At 34.7% G+C, this 21,103-nt stretch overlaps 1 protein-coding gene across 7 annotated transcripts in view; it reads right to left on the bottom strand.

The window, feature by feature from the left end:
• Diaph2 (diaphanous related formin 2) overlaps positions 1-21,103 on the bottom strand; it is a 979,330-nt gene that overhangs the window by 396,348 nt on the left and 561,879 nt on the right. For all 7 annotated transcript variants that reach the window (XM_087196779.1, XM_021247648.2, XM_021247646.2 and 4 more), the window contains one exon: positions 2,713-2,837. In XM_087196779.1, the coding sequence (XP_087052905.1) occupies positions 2,713-2,837 (125 nt within the window). Of the gene's footprint in view, positions 1-2,712; positions 2,838-21,103 lie in introns of those variants that run through there.

The following is a 21,103-nucleotide window of genomic DNA, read 5'->3' as shown; positions in this document are numbered from 1 at the left end:
GTTTATTACCATTAGATCCTATCCTTTCGTATTCCAATCATACTTCTGCACAGCTGTTCATAAAAACACATCATCTTCTCATTTCTTTTGGTCTTCATATATAAAGGCTCCCATGTCATGTAAAAGTAGAACTAAAAAAATTTACCTGTTTTCTTTTATTAGTCTCCTTATAGGTACACTAGCCATAAACCTTACAATGGTTGAGGAAAGAAATCTTTTCTCCTTTACATTATCTTTTCTTTTGAGTCACAATAAACAACCAATTTTGCGTAGAAAAAGGGAGACAAAAGTCATAAATGCCCTTTTAAAATCACTGGCTTCTGGAGGCTGAAAATACTCAGGACAAATTCATTCATAGGAAAGCTTGTTTCTGTCTCTCTCTCTCTTTCTCTCTCTCTCTCTCCTTTTGACATTTATTTTAAAAGCTGTGGATCATCACCTCTAAAACTGATTACACCATTTTTGCCAGCATGCTCTACAAAGGTGATTCACTGTTTCTTAAGCTCCTGAGATTTGTGTGATGAAAAATTTTGTAACTACAACCACAGTTTACCACTGCTTAACAATATCCTTTTTGACGTGATAAGTAAAAGAAGATGCTTGGACTAGGTAATCACCATTGTCTCTAGTTATAATATCATGTGACTCAACACATTTACAGAATGCCTATACTATTCTAGGTGATGGGCATTTGGTAATTAACAAAGCAAATATAATCTTTGCTATGGAGACAGTAAAGCAGACAGCATGTAAATGACAGACTCTCAGAAGATTAAGGCCAAATTTTCTACTGTGTGCACTGCTGTATTTTCATGGTCTGTCAATGCTTAGCAAACCTAAGCATTCCATAAATATTGGGAAAGAGTAAAGGTGAATGTAAGATGCTAATGGAAAGAGCTTAACTAGAAAATTTCATGAAGATTCAAAGTGCATATTCAACTGCCCTGTGGCCATCATGCCCCTGCTGCTAAACATAGCCCTGTTGCCATTTTCAAAGCCCAAAGGCTATAGGCATTCTATTCACTTTTTGAACTCACAGTCCTTATAGAAAGATTATAGTAGGTAAGCAGATAAGGTTACTTTCAAGACAAATTACTCTCATACTTATGCCTGTAGTTATTCAATTTAAAGGGCCAGTGACCTGAAGCAGAACAATTTATTGGCAGAAAATAAAAACATTGGAAAGATCATCCAGTAAAAAAAAAAAAAACCTATACTAGAAATGAAAACATGATTCTAATATGAAACAGGATCAATTATACCACCATACGAATTTTCTTCTCTGTTTGAACAGCCAGAGGGTAAAGAAAATATTAAGTAGGCATGAGAACGCACATAACATACATGTGATGATTATGTACTTTGTCTGTCTCTTTCTGGAAGCCTGAAATTCTCATTGGGTGCCAAAGCAGTCTTCCAAAACAAAAATAATCTGAGCTCTAGTTTTATTGTATAATTCATTAAATTTTAGTTTTGAACCAACTCAACTCAATATTCTAAATTTTTCTCTGAAATAAACTGCCTTTTATTTTTATTTTATTTTTTTTTTAAATAGGATACGTGAAGTAACAGCCCCGTACATTTTAATGTAGTTTTCAATCCCCCTGTGGACAAAGAGTCACACTTTGGTGCCACTTAAATGAAAAACAGTCATTCCAATATTCCTACTCATGAAAGTACTCAATAGCACTAACGGGCCACACCAAAAATAGTATTAATGCACCAAAGCACTGCAAGTGAAAGATAATTATTTTGATAGAAATCTAAGTTGTAATTCTCAAGTAATATGGGCTCAGCAATATAACTTACAAGATAGGTGGGAAAGAAAGCATATCAGAGAAGAAAAAGGCAATAAGTTTAACCTTGAAACAAGGTGATTCCCATATACTTGTTGCAGGAATTTACTTATTATCAGATAAAGAATTTATAGTATTAATTCCCTCTGGAGTTATAAAATAGTGAATCAATCTGAAGTTCAAGATACTTATTTAAACTTACAGGAGGAAGATATGGCTATTAGCTATAATATAGTTTATATTTAGACACCAGCTTTAACAGTAAATAATTCAAGCTAAATGCTATTTTTCAAGTTCTCCTTTTATATATTTTTGTAATTTATGTGCATATACTCCATGTTAACTGGGATATCAGAATGTTTATTTAGCACGAAATGCTTACTTTCTTACACATTGAAATATATACTTACTGATCACTTCATCTATCTATTCATCCACATATCTGCTTATCTTTCATAGTCCTCTCAGTTTTCTGATATTATCCATTCTCTGATTGCCCTTAAAAACCATATGTGCTCTTGGAAAATGTATGAGCACACACATAAAAAAAAAAATTCTCAGAGAAAAAAGAAAAAACTTCTAATGCTGATCATTTCAAGTATTTGGTTACAAAGAAGATTATTTTGTTTTGTTTTAGGTCTAATCAAACCTCATAAGACTTACCTTATATATCTTCTGGGAATTCAGATGAAATTCACTGAGAAATGGCAATTTTTCTGATCTGATTGTACTCTTGCCTATTCTACTTAGTTCAAAACATCAGGAAACAAAATTTATGTTGCTAATATAAAAACAGCATACACACGAATTCATGTAGATAGTATTATAGACTAGCAAGTCTAAAATTAACCACACAGTAAACAGGTAGATAGACACAAAGACGAACAAGTAAACAAAATGCTTAAATAAAGGATATTGTCATCTTTTCCACAAACTTATCATGTTGATTTTCTGCTTCGGGGAATTTCTTGATGTCACGTTCCAGATGAACAATTTGTTGTTCCATGGCTGCAAGGTTGCTCTTGAGGATTTGAGCTGAAACTAAAGAACAGTGTGCAAAACATTTAGAATAGTTGACCAGGTGCCGCATGGAACAACCAAAAACAGTATCAGTTAAAGTACTTTTTTAATGTAGAGAATAGTTCCATGAAGTTAATTCATATTTTTCTGAATTACTGCTCATAAAAATTCTACTTTCCATGAAATAAAAATGTGTATTATAATATACCAAACCATCATGTTTAATATGGGAATGTCACCATTTTACTCAGCCATTAGTTCAAATAAATCCATCCCCATTTAATTTTTTTTTTTTTTTTTTATTGGGGATCAAACTCCGGCGGGTGGCAGAACCACTGAGCTAAATCCCTGGCCCTCCACTTAAATTTGATGGAATTCCTAATATTTCATTCTTTAAAATCTAATTTGAAGATTAAAGAGAAACTAAGGTTCAAAAAAACCTTATTAATGCATTTTCTTGGCTCTATATATGATTCAAGACTAAATTACTTAAAAGAATCAAATACTTTTCTTTTAGTGCCATACCCTGAATTTCATAAACTAACACCTATGGTAAAGCTTAAATCTTTAGTAGTTTTCATAGTCAACAGAGATATGCAAAATAACTATTGGTGCAGAAAGAGAATTTAAAGCAAATGCGGTGAACACACAGGCATATACACACCCACAAAGCTTTAGCGTGCCCTCAAACGCAGTTGCTTTAATTTCAAACATTAGTTGCTTTAATTACCCCAACATACTTTGCATTTTTCTCTCATGGACAACTAATAATTTTAAGTATTGTATACCAACTACTCCTAAATACAGGCACACTTTCCAGATCTCTCATGGTGCCTTTTTTCACAGTGCTACTTAAAAAAAAATGACTATTTTACAGATATTCTATTACTGCATGACTGCTAATTATATACAAAAACACTTCTATCTATATCAACAGTAGAAGTGTTTTCAGATCAACAGTATCTCACAGAATTCCAGTTGTAGAAACAAAGTGTTACAACACGATAGGTGGCCTGTAACATTGGTTTTTAAAGTCAGGCCTCTGAAATACCATGCTTTTCATTAAAGTTATAGAACACAAATGGAAAAATATTACAATTGCTTTTTTATAAATACATTTTGTCTCATTCAAAGACAATATAAACATCAGAATAAAAAATTCCAGAGACGGACAAAATCAACCCCCTGGCAAATTTCAATCAGACTGTTCTGACACAAATTCATCACACTGACACAAAACTTCATAACTCAACAAGAAGAAATCACCTGAAATATACATTTAAGTTCAAGAGAGTGAAAATCAAACACTAACAGTAAAGACTATTTTTTTCTATTAATCTGTCAGTTTAAATATCTCTGTTCAATTTTGTTCTGTTTCTTCAGATCTGACAACCTTAGAAATTATTCTTTATTGGAGAACTCTAAGAGAGTTTTGTTTCAGCAAAAATTTGCAAATGGTTCAGCAATCTCCCCTTGTTTTAATTAAAAGGATAAATTTGTAAATGAACAAAGTATTTTTCTCTGATTTCGAAATTGAATTTTTTTACTTAGAATTTCCTTGTTTATTTTCACTAGTTATTCAATAGTTTGGGTTTTTTTTCCTTCATTATTTGCTTGACTGAAAAACTAGAGCTATGAATTAACTACTAGCTTGTGTCATTCAGCTTCCATGGACATCAAGGGGTTCAAGACACACTATCCCAAAATATGGCACCTTGGAATATTCAGTATTTTAATCTGAAGTAGGTTATAAAACCCTCATGTGAGATGTGTGTCCTATTTACTCCACTTAAGAGTATTGCCTCAATGTGCATCCACGTAGCTATGAATGTCTCTAATTTCTCATTTTTTTATGCCTGAGTAGTACATTTTATTAAAAAACCACATTTCCTCATCCAGTTTCCAGTTGATGAGCAATTGGGCTGATTCCAAGTTTTAGCCATTACAAATTGTGCTGATATGAAGAGGGGTGCACATATATCACTGCAGTATGATTTGTTTAATTCTTTGGGGAAGATACCCAGCAGGGGGACAGCTGGGTCAAATGAGATTTCCAATCTTAGTTCTTTGAGGTATCTCCAAACTGATTTCCACAGTGGTTGCACCAGTCTACACTCCCACCAGCAGTGGAGCAGTGCTCCTCTTTCCCCATGGCTCCACCAGCATTTATTATTGGTTGACTGCATGACAGCAGCCATTCTTTCTGGGCTGAGGTGGAATCTCAGCATTGTTTGCATTTGCATCTCTCCAATGACCAGTGATGTTGAACATATTTTCATATGTTAATTTGCTATTTCTACTTTTTTGTCTGAGAAATGTCTGTTCATTTCAGCTGCCCATTTTTGGATTGGGTCTTTAAATTTGGGAGGAGTTGTTTATAGATTCTAGATAGTAGACCTTTGTCTGAGGAACAGCAGGTAAAAATGTTTCCCCACATTGTGGGTTGTTTCTTCACAATGTTGGTGGTTTCTCTTGCTGTGCAAAAGCTTTTTTCTTTTTTTTTTTTGTACCGGGGAGCAAACTCGGGTCCCTGTGCTTGCAAGCCAGGTGGTGGAACCACTAAGCTAAATTCCCGGCCCTGTGCAGAAGCTTTTAAATAAGAAGAGAACCCCCCCCCCCAAAAAAGAGAGAGAGATCCCACTTACTGATTGTTTGTGCTAGTTCACGGGCAACTGAGGTTTTGTTCATAAAATCTTTTCCTACACCAATGTCTTCAAGAGTTCTACCTAACCTCTGTTCCAACCGGTTCAACGTTTGTATTTTAATATTTAGATCTTTAATCCATTTTGATTTTAGTTTAGTGCATGGTGAGAGATATAGTTCTGGTTTTAATCTTTGGCAAGTTGAAACCCAATTTTTCCAGCACCACTTATTAAAAAGGCTATCTTTCCTTAGGTGAGGGTGCTTGGCTCCTTTGTCGAAAACGAGGTGGCTGAGTGTGCCTGGAGTTGTTTCTGCATCTTCTAATCTGTTCCACTGGTCCTCCGGTCTGTTGCTTTGGCAGTACCATGCTGTTTTTATCACAGTAGCTTTGTACTATAGCTTCAACTTGGGGGTTGTGATACCCTCTGCCTTGTCTCTGTTGCCTAGAATTGCTTTTGCTATGCTAGCTCTCCTCTTGTTCCAAATGAATTTTTGGATTTTTTCTCAGGGTCCATAAAGTATGCTGCTGGAATTTCAATTGGGATTGTATTGAAACTATATAGCAGTGTTGGAAGTATGGCCATTTTCACTATGTTGATTCTTACTACCCAGGAGCAAAGGATGTTTTTCCATTTTCTGATATCCTCTTCAATCTCTCTTTTCAGAGTACTATAGTTGTCAGAGAAGAGGTCTTTGATTTCTTTTGTTAGGTTGATTCCTAGGTATTTCAGTTTTTTGGATGCTATTGTGAAAGGAATTATTTGCCCTATTTCTCTCTTGGTGAGTCTGTGTTCGTGTAGAGGAAAGCTATTATTGATTTTTGGGTTGACCCTGTATCCAGCTCCTCTACTGAATTTGGTTATTAAGTCTAGAAGACTTTTGGTGGAGGTCTTGGGGTCTTCCATATAGAGTATCATGGCATCTGCAAATGCTGACAGTTTGACTTCTTCATTTACCATATTTATTCTTTTTTTTTTCTTTCTCTTGTCTAATTGCTGTGGCTAATGTTTCCAAAACTATATTAAACAAGAGCTGTGATAGTGGACATACTTGTCTTTTTCCTGATTTTGGTGTGAAGGATTTCAGAGTTTGACTATTTAGTATGATATTGGTTGTTGGTTTTTCATAGATAGCTTTTATCAGATTGAGGTAGAGACCGTTCGTTCCAATTTTTTGTACGGTTTTTATCATAAATGCATGCTGGATTTTGTCAACTGCTTTTTCTGCATCTATTGAGATGATCATATGGCTTTTGTCCTTGGCTCTATTAATATAGTGTATTACATTTATTGCTTAGCATATGTTGAACCATCCCTGCATCCCTGGGATGAATCCCACTTGGACAGAGTGTATGATCTTCTTGATGATCTTCTGCATTCTATTTGCCAGTATCTTATTGAGGATTTTTCCATCTATGTTCATTACTGAGACTGGCCTGTAGTTCTCTTTTTCAGTTGGGTCTTTCTCTGCTTTGGGGATCAAGGTGATGCTTGCTTCCAGGAAAGTATTTGGGAGTATTGCTTCCCATTCAATTTCATTGCAGAGTTTAAACATTAGAGTCAGGAGTTCCTCTCTGAATGTCTTGTAGAATTCAGCAGTGAAGCCATTAGGACCCGGGCTTTTCTTAGTTGATAAGTTTTTAATTACATTTTCAATTTCATTTATTGATACTGGGTTGTTTAGAATTTTTAGGTCTTCTTTGTTCAACTTTGGTAATTCATACGTATCTAGGAATCTCTCCATTTCTTCTGTGTTTTCCATCTTATTGGTATATTGGTTCTCGAAGTAGGTATTGATGATCCTTTAGATTTCTGCTGGGTCTGTTGTAACTTCATCCTTTTCATTCCTAATTGCATGGATGTGGCCCTTTTCTTTCATGTTTTTGCTAAGATTGGTTAAGGGTTTGTTAATTTCGTTTATTCTTTTGAAAAAACAACTCTTGCTTCATTGATTTTTTTGTATCATTCTCATACTCTCCATTGCATTGTTTTCTGCTCTGATCTTTATAATTTCCTCCCTTATATGAATGAGGTTTGGGTTTCTCCTGCTCTTCTTTTTCTAGAAGCTAGAGGTTCAGCATCAGGTTGTTCAATTGGGCTCGCTCTGTTTTCCTGATATGACTATTCACTGGTATGAATTTCCCTCATAAGACTGCTTTCATTGTGTCCCATAGATTCTGATATGTTGTACTGTCATTGTCATTTAATTGTAGGAACTATCTGATTTCTTCTTTAATTTCCTTTGGACCCACTGGTTATTCAGAAGTGTGTTGTTCAATTTCCATGTGTTTATGAAATTCATGTGGTTGCTTTTGCTATTGATCTCCAATTTTATAACCCTGTAGTTTGATAATATACAGGGGATAACTTCAATTCCTTTGTACTTACTTAAACATGTTCTATGAGCGAGTATGTGGTCTATTTTGGAGAACGATCCATGTGCAGCTGAAAAGAATATGTATTCTGATTTTGTGGGGTCAAACACTCTGTAAACATGTGTTAAGTTCATTTTTTCAAGAGTTTGATTGAATTCTAGTACCTTGTTATTTTTGTCTAGTTGTTTTATTTGTGACAGTGGGATATTGAGGTCTCCCTCTACTATTGCATTAGTGCTTATTTGATTTTTCATGTCCATTACTATTTGTTTTATATAGTTGGGGGCACAAGTGTTTGGTGCATAGACATTTATGATTGTCATCTCTTCCTGTTGGATTGTGCCCTTTACAAGGATGTAGTGTTCTTCTTTGTCTCTCTTAATCAGTGTTGGTTTGAAATCTACTTGATCTGCAAAGAGGATAGCTGCTCCTGCTTTTTTTAGGGTTCCAGTCACATGGAGTATTGTTTTCCACCCTTTAACTTTCAGTCTATGAGTTTCCTTTTGAATGAAGTGTGTTTCTTGTATGCAGCATACTGTTGGATCTTGCTTCGTGACCCATTCTGCCAGTCCAGTTCTTTTGATTGGTAAATTGAGACCAATAACATTGATGGTTATAACTGATACATATTGACTTATCCTTGTCATGACTTTTTCTTCTTGTTGGATTCTCCCCATTTGCATTTAATTTCTTGTCATGCTCAATGGATTCATTCTGCTGGGCTTCCTGGGGTTTTGATCCTCATTGTCTTTTCCTAAGATATTGTCTAAAATTATTTGGAGCACTCGTTTCGTATTCATGAAGTTCCTAAGGTGCTCTTTGTCATGAAAGTATCTTATTTCTCCATCAATTTTGAAAGATAGCTTTGCAGGCTACATCAATCTGGGTTGGAGGCTGTTTTACTTTAGGGCTTGAAATACATCACTCCAAGCTCTTCCTGCCTCGAGGGTTTGCATTGAGAAGTCTGCTGTGATTCTGATGGGCTTTCCCTTGTATGTGATTTGCTTCTTTTCTCTAATTGCTTGTAGAATTTTGTTCGTCTGTTGAGTTTCTGGAATCTTAACTATTATATAACTATGTGTAGATTTTTTTTGATCAAGGCTAGTTGCAGTGCTATATGCCTCAATTACCCCTATGTCAAGTTCTTTTCCCCTCCTTGGGAAGTTTTTTGCCATCACTTCTGTGAACAGTTTTTTTATGTTATCTGCACTCTGTCATGTTTCTTCATTGATTCCGATTAGTCTTGTTATTTTTCTTTGCATGGTCTAGTAGCTGCTGGATTGATTTCTCGTGGTTCCTTACTATTATAAAGACATTTTTCTTTTCCTGGTCACTAATTGCAATCTTATATTCTGTATCTGAAATTCTGTCCTCACATTGGCCCATTCTGTTGTATAAACTTTCAATGGAGTTTTTAATCTCCCAGAAATCTGTTTGCATCTCTTTTATGGATTCCATTTGTTTCCTATGTTGGGATTCCATCATGTACCACAGCTCCTCTATTTTTTTATCTTTGTCCTCTCTAGATTTATTAATCATGTCTTGCACTATGGGCACAATTTCTGGTGTTATCTGAGAACTTATTTCTGATTTCATTTTTTCTAGATCCTGTTTTGTTGCCAGTTCATGGAGTCCAGGTTATTGAGTATCAGATTGTTCCATCTCATTTCCCTTTGGGGTTGCTTTAGGTGATTTGGCAGAATGGTTTTGAGACTTGTTTATGTGTCTTCCCATTTCAATGGCCGGAGGGGGGTGGCACTGCCAAGGCTCTCCTCCTGGGCTCTGGAGGCAGCTGTGCTCCTTGGCACTGGTGGCAGTGGTATGGTGGCCTGGAAGGCTCACCTCCTCAGCGTGCCTGTGCTCCTCCGCATGGGGGGTATATGCTCCTTTCATGTTTCATTATTCTTCTATTTAATCCTACTTTCTTTTTTTTTGGTACTGGGGATCGAACTCCGGTCCTTGCGCTTGCGAGGCAGGTGGTAGAACCACTAAGCTACATCCCTGGACTTCCTTTTTTTTTTGGTACCAGGAATTAAATTCAGCATCTTGCGCTTGCCAGGTGGGCATGGACATCCTACTTTCTAACACAAAAATTCTACTGTCCATGTGCCACCAAGAATAAAAGAAGGAAACCTCTGCACCTGCGACCTCCACTATGGCCTGATTTCATTTAATATTGGCCTTCTTTCTAATCACAAAAATGAAACTTGTGTTTTCTGTTTGTAAGTTTTACAAGGTACATGGAATTTCATGTCTGGGAAGCAGTGACAATTATACTAATGAACAGCCAATGAGTTATAAATATTAGCAAGTTTTAAATTTTAAAGAATATTATTGGAGTGTTCACTTCAGTAACACATATACTAAAAGAATATTATTGGAAACTAAAACCTGCACAATAGTTTTTTATCATCCTGGAGACTTTTTAAAGTAATTATTTTGTTTTTTTCTTTTTTTTGGTACTGGGGATTGAACTCAGGGCCTTGCTCTTGAGAGGCAGGCGGAGGAGCCACTGAGCTAAATCCCTAGCACTAAAAGTAATTATTTTGACTTTATAGATATTTCTAAAAGATAATAAAAGAATTAACATGTGTTTACCTGCCTGATCATTTGTCTTGAATATATTTGTTTCAATTTTAAAAAGTTGGGAGTCTATTAGCTCTTGGCCTTCCTTACTTTTAATAGTCATTAACAGTATATGTGTATGCATGTGTGTTGTGTTTGTGTGTGTGGGAGAGAGAGAGAGGAAAGGAGAAAAGAGACAGAGAAAGAGAGAGAGAGACAGGAACAGGAAGAGAGAGACTGCAACAATAAAATAAAAGGGGTGAAGAGAAATATTTTTATTGGAGGTGGCAGAAAGAGGGGGGATATGAAACTCTGAGAATATTTTGAGTACTAGAGTGGCTTATGAATGCTTGCCTTCTGCATAGCTTTGGCCTCAGGGTATATTTTTGTGCTTGTCATTATATTTGTTCACTAGTATAAATTAGGGAGTCTTTAATGACAGTACAAACATTTCCTATCTGAGTAAATTCCCACTACAGGCATTTTAAATGACTGATTAGTCAGTCTGGTGGCACTTTAATTTTTCTCTCTCACTTCATTTTTTACATCTGCTATTGCATTATTGAATCTGAATTATAACACTAAAAATTAAATTATAGCTATTGGGTTTTTATTATGGCTTTCTTTCATGTACTCCATAAATAACCTTTAAAGTTAGTATACACTCGAGTTATATGTTGGGGAAACTTTCCCCACAAATCTTATTTATCTACTTGCTTCAGTTGAAAAATATACATGTACTTTTTCTTCCGCTTCAAGGAAATATATGATAGTGGGCTGATCTTCATTCCAGACATTTTAAGTGACAAACTTTCTCTAATCCATGATTTTAAGAAGAGTAAGTATAAAATAAATATAAGTGAGATGTTGAATGAGAAGACTCTTCAATTACATAGTAGGTAAGAGAATTAATATGCATTAAAGTGAAATACACACATAGACACATGCAGGGCTCTTGTAACTTTCTCTAGACTATTCAGAATGTGTAATTTATGTAAATATAAAAGCTTTTCAAGAAACTTATGGATTTTTTTCTCTGGATTAAATATTTCTGTTAATTTTAACTATTTAAAAAGTAACAGCACTTCTTACATCTTTCCTCTTGAAAGACCAAGTACAAATTTACTTTTTAAGTCTGTATGTGAATAGGCCCAAATATCATTGTAAACATTCTCTAATTTCCCTTAACTGAAGACATTTAGTTGTCAAATTCCTATCAGCTGAGGGACATACCATTAAAGTGACTCATCCAGAAGGCATATATAAAAAAGAAAAATATTATAAGTACCTTGAACAACAGGCACTGTTGTTTTCTTTCTTAAGGGCATTTATAAGTTAATAGTTTCATTTTGTATGAGTGTTATACACAGAAATGAAGCAAATGTGTTTATACAATAAAAATATCAAAAGCTCCTCACTATGTGCTTCTTTGGCCTCTAAAGATAAGAAATCCCTATAGTGAAAAAAAATTGTTAGAAAATGGCTCATTTTTAAAAGGAAAAATTTGTTTAGAAATTTATCTTAACAGAACATGCAACTGACCTAGCATTCCTTAAACTTAGAAATATGCACCATGGGCGGGGGATGAAATTCAGTAGTATAAAACTTACCTAGCATGCATAAGGCCCTGGGTTAAATCCCTAGCACCACTAAAAGGATAAAAATAAATAAAAAATAATAATAATAATCTGCAATTTTTTTTTGTATTAAATTCTTTTATTGGTACATTGTAGGTATACAACACAATTACATTTCTCATTGGGAATTGTACCTTTATATAATGCATCTTGGTTCTTATTTTTTCCCCATTCCTAGCCCTCCCTTCACGCCCTCCACCCTTCCCTATTTACAAAGACTTTATTTCCATTATAATCTGCAATTTTTAAAATGGGTCTCCTTGGGCCGGGGATTTAGTTCAGTGGTTTCGCCGCCTGCTGCGCAAGTGTAAGGACCCGAGTTCAATCCCCGGTACCAAAAAAAAAAAAAAAGAATAAAATGGGTCTCCAATATGTGTTCAAAAATACCATTATTTGTCCTTTTCACATGTGTTCTTGAGGATAAAGCATAGTTTTTTCTAAATTGGATTCATAGTATGGCCTGAACTGATGCTGAGAGGAGATGAATATCAATATGAAAAATGCATTTTCTTTTAACTCTAAATACTCACTCAGTACATTTGAACAACTGTGTTCATAGATTTGTAGAAGTTCTCATTTTGAAAACCTCAATCTGAATGCATTTAAAAAAAAATATAGAAATAGAGCTTCTAATGAAAAGGAAAGAAAATAAACTCAAGTAGTGGAAAGTATGGTTGAAGGACAGCAGGGTAGAGGAAGAGTAAGGGGACGTTTTAAAAAATCTCTAAATAATGATTTGCTATAAACAAATTCTGTAGCCTGACCATGGAACCAACAGTAGTGCACAGCTGCCCGTGAAGAATTGGACTCCCATCACCTGTTGTCTCTCCTGCTACTGTTATTCTGCCAGTAGCAAAGCTATGTGTGGATTTTAAAATCAAAGCTTGAAAAACAAACTGAAATTTTCCATTCTTGCTGACAGTCTTAGCTCAAGGGCAGGATTGGAAGTACATATGCAAGCTGGTGTTTCTAAAAGCTATGTTGGATACAGTCTTGTTGGACTAATTTGTTCTCATAGGAAGAACAAGATTCAACAGAGGAGAATCTTTATTAAACCTCATTTGTTTTCTTCACAATAAAAAATCCTCCACCCATGCACACCTCAAATTTTAATGGGTCAAGTGTTTATTGAGTGGAGATTGGGCTATGCTGAATTGTTCTCTCCTACAGAGTTTATTTAAATGGTTGAAATTATATTCTCATTAAAACAAGCTTTACAGGGCCAGAGATTTAGCTCAGTGGTTCTGCCGCATGCCTCGCAAGCACAAGGTCCCGAGTTTGATCCCCGGTACCAAAAAAAAAAAGCTTTACAGAACCTTCAAATGCTGATGAATCCTTTATTGCTATCCTATACTAATGTCTTTATTTGTCAACCCTATTTTATGTATTCTTCATCTTGGAATTAGAACACTAATGGCAAAAGTGAACATTGTCATCTGGGTATGGTGGCGCATGGCTATAATTTCACGAGTTCAAGACCAGCCTGGGCAACATAGTGAGTTTAAGGTCAGCCTGAACTACACAGTGAGACCCTATCTCAAAACAAGCAAAACGAACAATCAAATAAACAAAAAAGTAAACACTGTCAAAGATAGCTACTTAATATGACCATTGAAGGGCTTAAAATTAATGAGTAAAATTACAAAAAAATAAAGGTTATGAAAAATGTTGACTTGTTCCTTAAGACTGGAAGGTCAAAATCCTAGTTTGAGAAACCTGAAATTATAAGTTTATAAAAATTTGAATTGAGTATATGCTTGTATATATGTTCAATTTTGAAAAATTATAATTGAGTAAATATTATTTTAAAAATCACAAAACATATAGAAAGCAACTAACATTTAATACTGTCAACATTCTGATAAACCAGGTGTGATATAATGAGCACTATTTCACACCAGGAAAACTATCTACTTCTTTAATACGCATTCACAAATGCTTTTATTTGAGCAATCACTTAATGGTAAGTTTACTAATAAGCCCTCCTTACTTATGGTAATCCTCTACCTTCAATAATTTGTGAAGAAGAGTATATATATCAATAAATCATTTGAATAGATTTTTTTAAATGCTTTGTGGCAATAATTAAATATAAGTTGGTAGTGTCTTCATAAAGCTGTAATTTAAAAGAAAATATTAGCCTTCTTAGGTATATTTTTTGTGATCATGGCCAGATTTTTCATGAATGCTATTTCTGAATTCATCAGGGAAATTAAAATGATTACACAATCTGGCATCACTATTCTTGTACTGGACAGAGTTTTTCTAGAACAAGTTTAATGTGTGAAGTCCACAGGAATGTACAAATATGAAGTTATTACTTTTCATTTAAACTCAATGAAGTTATTGCAACATCAAAGACATTCTACTAAAGCCATAATAATGAAGCCAATGACGCCCGTTCTATATTAGTGCTGCCTGGATTACAAATTATTCTGTTAGATAGGAGGATTATAGGTCAGACAAAGATGCCTAGAAAGGTATATTAACCCCATGGTTGCATTTTCCTTATTCATTAATTGACCGTGAGTACTAACAGGATTCCTACATGCCCAGAAATAAGAGATTGGCAATGGAAATTAAAGCAAGTTGAGAAATGTAACTGTGATAATTTTCTAAATTCCTTCCCACTGATATCAGTCCATAAGTAAAGTAAGGCTTGATTAGTTATCACTTCATAAATCCACTATGCTTTAAATATTTTTGGCCACTAACCAAACAATGGATTACAAAACAGAGATGAGGTTTGAAAGGCAGGCAGAGCCTTCTAGGCCAGGAAAAAGAGTTTAGCCTTCTCCTAGAAGGTGTCAGCCTAAATGTAGTGGGAACACACCAAAGTGCTTTAAGCAGGAGTTGATTAAATTTATACTTTAAAAAAGAAAACTCTGTGAAAAATGGAGGGAGGGGTTCAGAGTGTAAATAGAGAGAACAGGAAACAGTTGTAGCTCAGACAGGAGATTATGGTGGCTTTGATTAGGATGATCACAGATGGCTGTGGTATATATTTTGGCAGTAGAGCTGACTGAATTTAAGGCAGATAAAATGTGAGGTAAAGAAGAGGAAGCTAATAAGAGTAACTCTTGGGTTCTTAAACATTGACATAAGAAACAGAAAATTTTGAAGGGGAGATTTCTAGGAAAAGATCAAATGTTCAGCCTTAGGCCTGCGAAGTTTCAAATGTCCAACATGTCCAAGTTAAGATTTCAAATAGGCAGTTAAATCCAGAGAACAGACTAGAGATCTAAGCTCAACACAGGAAACAGGAAGGCATTTATTTGCATACTGATCCCATTTTAGGATAGTTACATTGATCTATTATATTGCTATGACATAATTTAAACTACAGACTGTTTTCTGGGTATACAAATTGTTATGGCTTTCATCTAGATGTCCTCCCAAACCTCATGCACTCATAGGTGGGGAGTTTTGAAGGTGGCTGGTTTAGGCTGTGTGAATGTGGATTAAGGTTGTGATCCTGGATGTGATACTGACATTAAGGGTGTGGATAATGGTGGTGCCAATCAATAGGCTTATAACCTAGATGAAATATAAAGAGAAAGAAAGAAGGCAGACTGGAAGCTGCTACTTTTGCTGCTGCTGCTTGCTGCTTCCTGCCTTCTGCTTGCCTTGACATGAATAGCTTCTCCTCTGTGATGGCCTCTGCCATGCCTCCCTGCTTTGGAACTAGGTGACTATGGACTAAAAACTGTACAAAATGTGACCCAAAATAAACTTTTCCTCTTTTAACTTGTAGGTGTCAGGTATTTTGTCTCAGCAATGAGAAAAGTAAGACACAAATCTAGGTAATAATTCCTGTATCCCTGACTAATTTCAAATACAAACATTTCTAGATATCAGTTAAGGTCATTTTACTTTGGGCTATGCTTGTAATTTACTCATGCTTTTCTTCTTACTGTTCCTTTCTACCTGTCACTCAAAATTGCACAAGTACTATGGATATTGCTATTAAGACATTTTTCTTCCCCCAAAGTCTTATTGTTTAACTTCTCTTGAAACAAATGTTGCCAATAACAATTCTGGAGCTAATTACATTTGGGAGTGAAGGGATTTTATTAAATAAGAAAAAAACCCCTGCAAAATCCTGAGAATTATGAAAATAACAGAATTACTCCCAAAAGGAGGAGAAACTTGAAAAAACCTGATTGTTTTTTATTCATAAGGCACATGATTGGCACATTAACACTAGCACAAAGGGAAAAGGTTGAGGCTAGCTAGTCAAAGTACGTTTCATCCTTCTTTGGTCCCTCTTTGTCTCCAATTGCCTCTACTTTTGTTATTCAATAGTATGTCTTCTTCCTGGTTGTAGCTCTACAATTTTCTTTTACAGTATATACTTTTCTCACTTTCAGCGTTGTTTTTCTTGGAACAGTCACTGCAGTGAATCACTGAGTTCCTTCTTGGTGAGCAATTCTGCCCTGTATGTAATAAAGAATCTCTCCTTTTCAGAATCTTATCAACTTCAAAAGGTCTATCATCACCACATCAATTAGCCAGTTACATTTGCCATTGTAATCTCTAGGCTTTAGTATTCTAAAATAAAGGTATAGGGCTGGGAATTTAGCTCAGTGGTACCATGCCTGCTTCACAAGTGCAAGGTCCCGAGTTCGATCCCTGGTACCAAAAAAAAAAAAAAAACCCTAAAAACTAAAACCTGATTTTGTCATTGTAAGGGTTAAAACCATTCAGCAACCTAGATGTTGTGACAGAAAAAAATTGCTCTTTGTAGTCATACATATCTCTTTTTACTTCTTTCTCCACTATTTCTAGTGTGACTCAGGGCAAGTTACTTAACCTTTGTGAACTTTAGTTTCCTGATATGGGAAAAATAATTCTAACCTCATAAGGTAGTGAAGATAATTAAATGAAGTAATATATATGCAGTACTTATAGAAGCACATTATAAAACTAGACAAATTTTTTGTGTGTGCAAAAGTGAGTGCTCTAGTTATCTACAGAAGATTCCTTCAACATGCGACTTCTATCTCTCTTTAATTTTCATTTAATGCTTTTCTTCCACATTTCTTAAATGTCACAATTGGCAATACAGAACTACTAGTCTCTTTCCTGTCTCCCTCCCTTGGTAGATACTTCCTTTGCTTGGAATACATTTTCCTTTCTTCTGCCATTTAAACTTTCATTCTTCTTTAGTTCAACTTTTCAGCTTTTCATGGTCCTTGAGATATAACTCCATTCTCAATGATCCCATAGTACTTTACTCTTGATTCTTAGAGAATTTCTTCACTTGCATTCTAATAGTTCACAGCTCCTTCTCGCATGAGAATTGTAGTTCCTTGAAACTACAGACTAAAAATAATTTATGGGCTGGAGACACAGCTTACTGGCAGAGTGCTTATCTACCATGCATGAGGCCTTGAGTTCAATTCACAACAGACAAAAAAAAAAAAAAAAAGAAAGAAAAAATTGAAAAAAATGAAAATTTAAATCTTTCTGTTCTCGGTATTTAACACTATATCTACCATACAGTAAATCGTTAATAACTTTATGTGAACAGAGATATCTTTCTTGCATTTATTCAATTAATAAACATTTTTTGGAGGTATAGACCCCCTTGCACTTCTGAGGATACAGTTATAGAACTAACATACATAGCTAAAAGGAAAACAATAAATTATTTTCCAGAAAAGGATTAGCCACTTAAGAGGCTTACAAATGCTTACAACCTTTGACATAGTAATACTAGCTATAAATTTTTCAAGAAAAAGCTTTCTGAAAAAGAAACCAGGATTTGTTTTGCCAAAAAAATCCAGTATATTTTTAGTTATACATAAAAGACATAAACTAGATTACCAATAAGAGAATAACTGCATAAAAACTATAGCACAATGATATGAATTATTATATAGATTTTAATGTGAAATTTATGAAAAATTTTAGTAACATAGAAAATGAATTGTGATTTCATGCCAAATGAAAAAACTGTCACATAAAAGTATATACCACTATGATCTTAACTGTGAATACACTTTGTTTCTTTTTTTTTTTTTTTTTTTGGTACCAGGGATCAAACTCGGGTCCTTGAGCTTGCCAGGCAGGCGACAGAACCACTGAGCTAAATCCCTGGCCCCATTTTGTTTCTAATAAGCTCTGTTAATGAACAGAAACTCTCTAAGTTTGAATAGTACCCCCATATTATTCACATATATGCTCATTCTATATGGTATAGTAGTGATGGTGAACCTTTTAGGGCTTTCAAAATAAATATCTGAAATATGTTTTCAGAATACTCACCCTATTAAAAAAGTTATTGAAAAGTCCTTTCACAATGAAAAAATAAGGAATAAAACACAAAGGACTATAGATACTTTTATATAATTTAAACAGCAACGATTGTGACTTTCAAATGTCATGCAAAGAAAGGCTATTGAAATTTTTCATTCATCTACATAGGTGGGAAAATATTAAGCAATGTAGAGATGAATCAAAAGCTCAGGGACTTTCAAGTATCCTGACAAAAATATATATGAGCACAAATACACATATAATCTGGTCAAAGGCTCTTTGAATTTTTCAAATGCCTGGTTATCATTTATGAAACAAGGGAAAGGAAATTGAAAATGGTCTCTAAGTACTATAAAATAATGCCTTGCATATAGTAGATCATCAAATAGATATATGTATAAATTATGTTGCTATTCTAGATTGGGTTGGCATGCTATTTGCCTCAGGAAAATCTAGCTGGTTGCCTGGTTTTATATGGCCTGTGAGTTAAGAATGCTTTTTACATTCTTAAGTAGTTATTAAAAAAAGAATAGTACTTTGAGACACATGAAACTTGTATAAAACTCAAATTTCAGTGTCCATAAATGAAATTTTATTGGAATAGAGCCAGGTCCCAGGTCTCTTCATTTACATATGGCCCACAGTTGCTTTTCTACTACAAAGACAGAGCTGAGTCCTTATGACAAGGATTTTATGTGATCCACAAGGCCTAAAAAAATGAACATCTGGCTCTTTGCTGAAAACATTTGCTGACCCATGTTTTAGATTCATAAAATGCAATTTTGAGAGGGACATCAGTAATTTCCTAGTCCAGATTTCTCATGAAGATATGAAAACAGAAAGAAATCAACAGTGGTATGCCTAGGAATACACAACCATGTCTTTGGATTTCTGGTTCTTCTATAAACACAATATAACTGAATCCCTTTGCAAAGATGGTCTCAATGTTTCTGGAGGTCAAATGTATACTATGAATCTTATAATATGCAGTTAACTATATAACTTTATTCAGCTGAATATATCAGTATAATAATAATTTAACATGACCAAAATAAAAGCATTTTATACCTTTAGCACAATATCTCAGATATGATCAAGGCAACTTGAGATATTTTATTGTAAAAATCCTCAAATCAACTAAGTAAAACATAAAAAGGAACAGACATATGCAGAAACCCAAAGGCAGGTCATCTATGCCAGTCAGTATAAATAGAAAACTCAGCCACTATAAAGCAACAGAAACTCAGTCTAAATAGCCAAATTATCACTTCTCAATTATAAAACAGAAGAATGTAAATCAAATTATGGAAAATAAATTATCCACTATCCCATCTTACATCTTCCTTTTGGACTTTTTATAAAGATCTAACAGCTGGCTGATACATATCCGATACAACTGATCTCTTTATAGCTATTTAAAAATGATACTCCAATACATCTTCGGAAGTTAACAAGTTACAGATGTCAGTGTTAAACACACACACACACACACACACGTGCCCATACATGCACTCTTCAACTCTGTAACAGCCCTACATGATATATCTTATTATCTCAATTTCACCTGAGAAACTTAGGCAAAGAGAAATTCAAATAATTTCCTCTAAATCATACAACTAGTAAGTGGCAGAGTAAATACTTAAAGTTATGCCATTTAGCCAGTGCTCTTCATCAATATACTCGACTGACTCTGAGGAATAAGAGGACTTTTAGGTAAGAAGTAATTCCAATTGTGGGAAACACAAACTGAACCTGATACCTGAAGTTCTTTTATGCCTTGAATTAACCTCATAGTTACTTTGGGTCTGTCAAAAACTGAGAGGGGAGCAAACCAAAGTCTCTGCCCTTGTGGAACTTATAATACTGTAGGCAGGTTAAAACAAATACATATAAGGTTGACTAAACTGATGGGAGTATTAGTCAGATTATAATGTACTGTACTAAATAGCAAGTAAGGAAAAAAGTGTATAAAAGGGATGGGGTGTAATGTATTCTTTGAGATATGTGACAATAAGTGAAGGACATTTTTTCCATTCTTGTAATCAAATATAAAAAAGATGACTATCTTGGAGTATAGAGGACAGTCACCAATGTTTAAGAACAATGGACTTGGTTTGGAATTGCTATTATGAGGAAAAAAGTATTACAGTTAAGTGGAAAGCTCTGTAAATCCATAGGGTAGTAGGTTAGAAATCATGGGATAATGGATTCCATCAGGTGAACTGTGTGAATATTTTTTCCTATGCTGAAGTTGTAATTGGATCAGAACATTAGGAATGATATAAAGATGTGGAAATCAGATGTTAATGGAAGGGGGTTTGAGGAAAAGTGTGGGTATTCTACACTGCTGGAGATTGTGTGCTTGAAATTTGTAGATTTCCAGGCAAGTGTAGATGGAGGGTAACACATATGTAGGGAGAAAAGGGAAAGAATAACAAATGGTAAAGATAAGTAAAATAAGGACACTAGACAAAGAGGTTCAAGAGGTAACAACTGGCAATACTTTCAAAATACCAATGGCATATTACTGTAATTGTTTTTAAATTACATTGAATTCATAAGGTATATGAATATACACCAGGATATTTTTAAGAGGACACTATAAATTTGAAAGATTTTTTTCTTTAAAAAAATTGTATAAGGTCTCATAGAGCTATAAATATTCTTGATTATATACATACTATTGCAGATAGGTAAGTTAATTAGATATCTTGTAGGCAGTTAGATAAGGCCTCCCTTAAAGCACGAGCCCTTCAGAAGCCAACAAACCAAGGAGCCAACATGGAGAACAATTGAGGGGCATTCAC

The sequence above is a fragment of the Heterocephalus glaber genome, unplaced genomic scaffold, assembly GCF_053883595.1.
Source record: "Heterocephalus glaber isolate CG9 unplaced genomic scaffold, H.glaber_assembly_v1.0 deba00001613, whole genome shotgun sequence".
NCBI classification, from domain to species: domain Eukaryota; kingdom Metazoa; phylum Chordata; class Mammalia; order Rodentia; family Bathyergidae; genus Heterocephalus; species Heterocephalus glaber.
The sequence above is the reverse complement of the archived record's forward strand: the minus strand, read 5'-3'. Positions and strand labels throughout refer to the sequence as shown.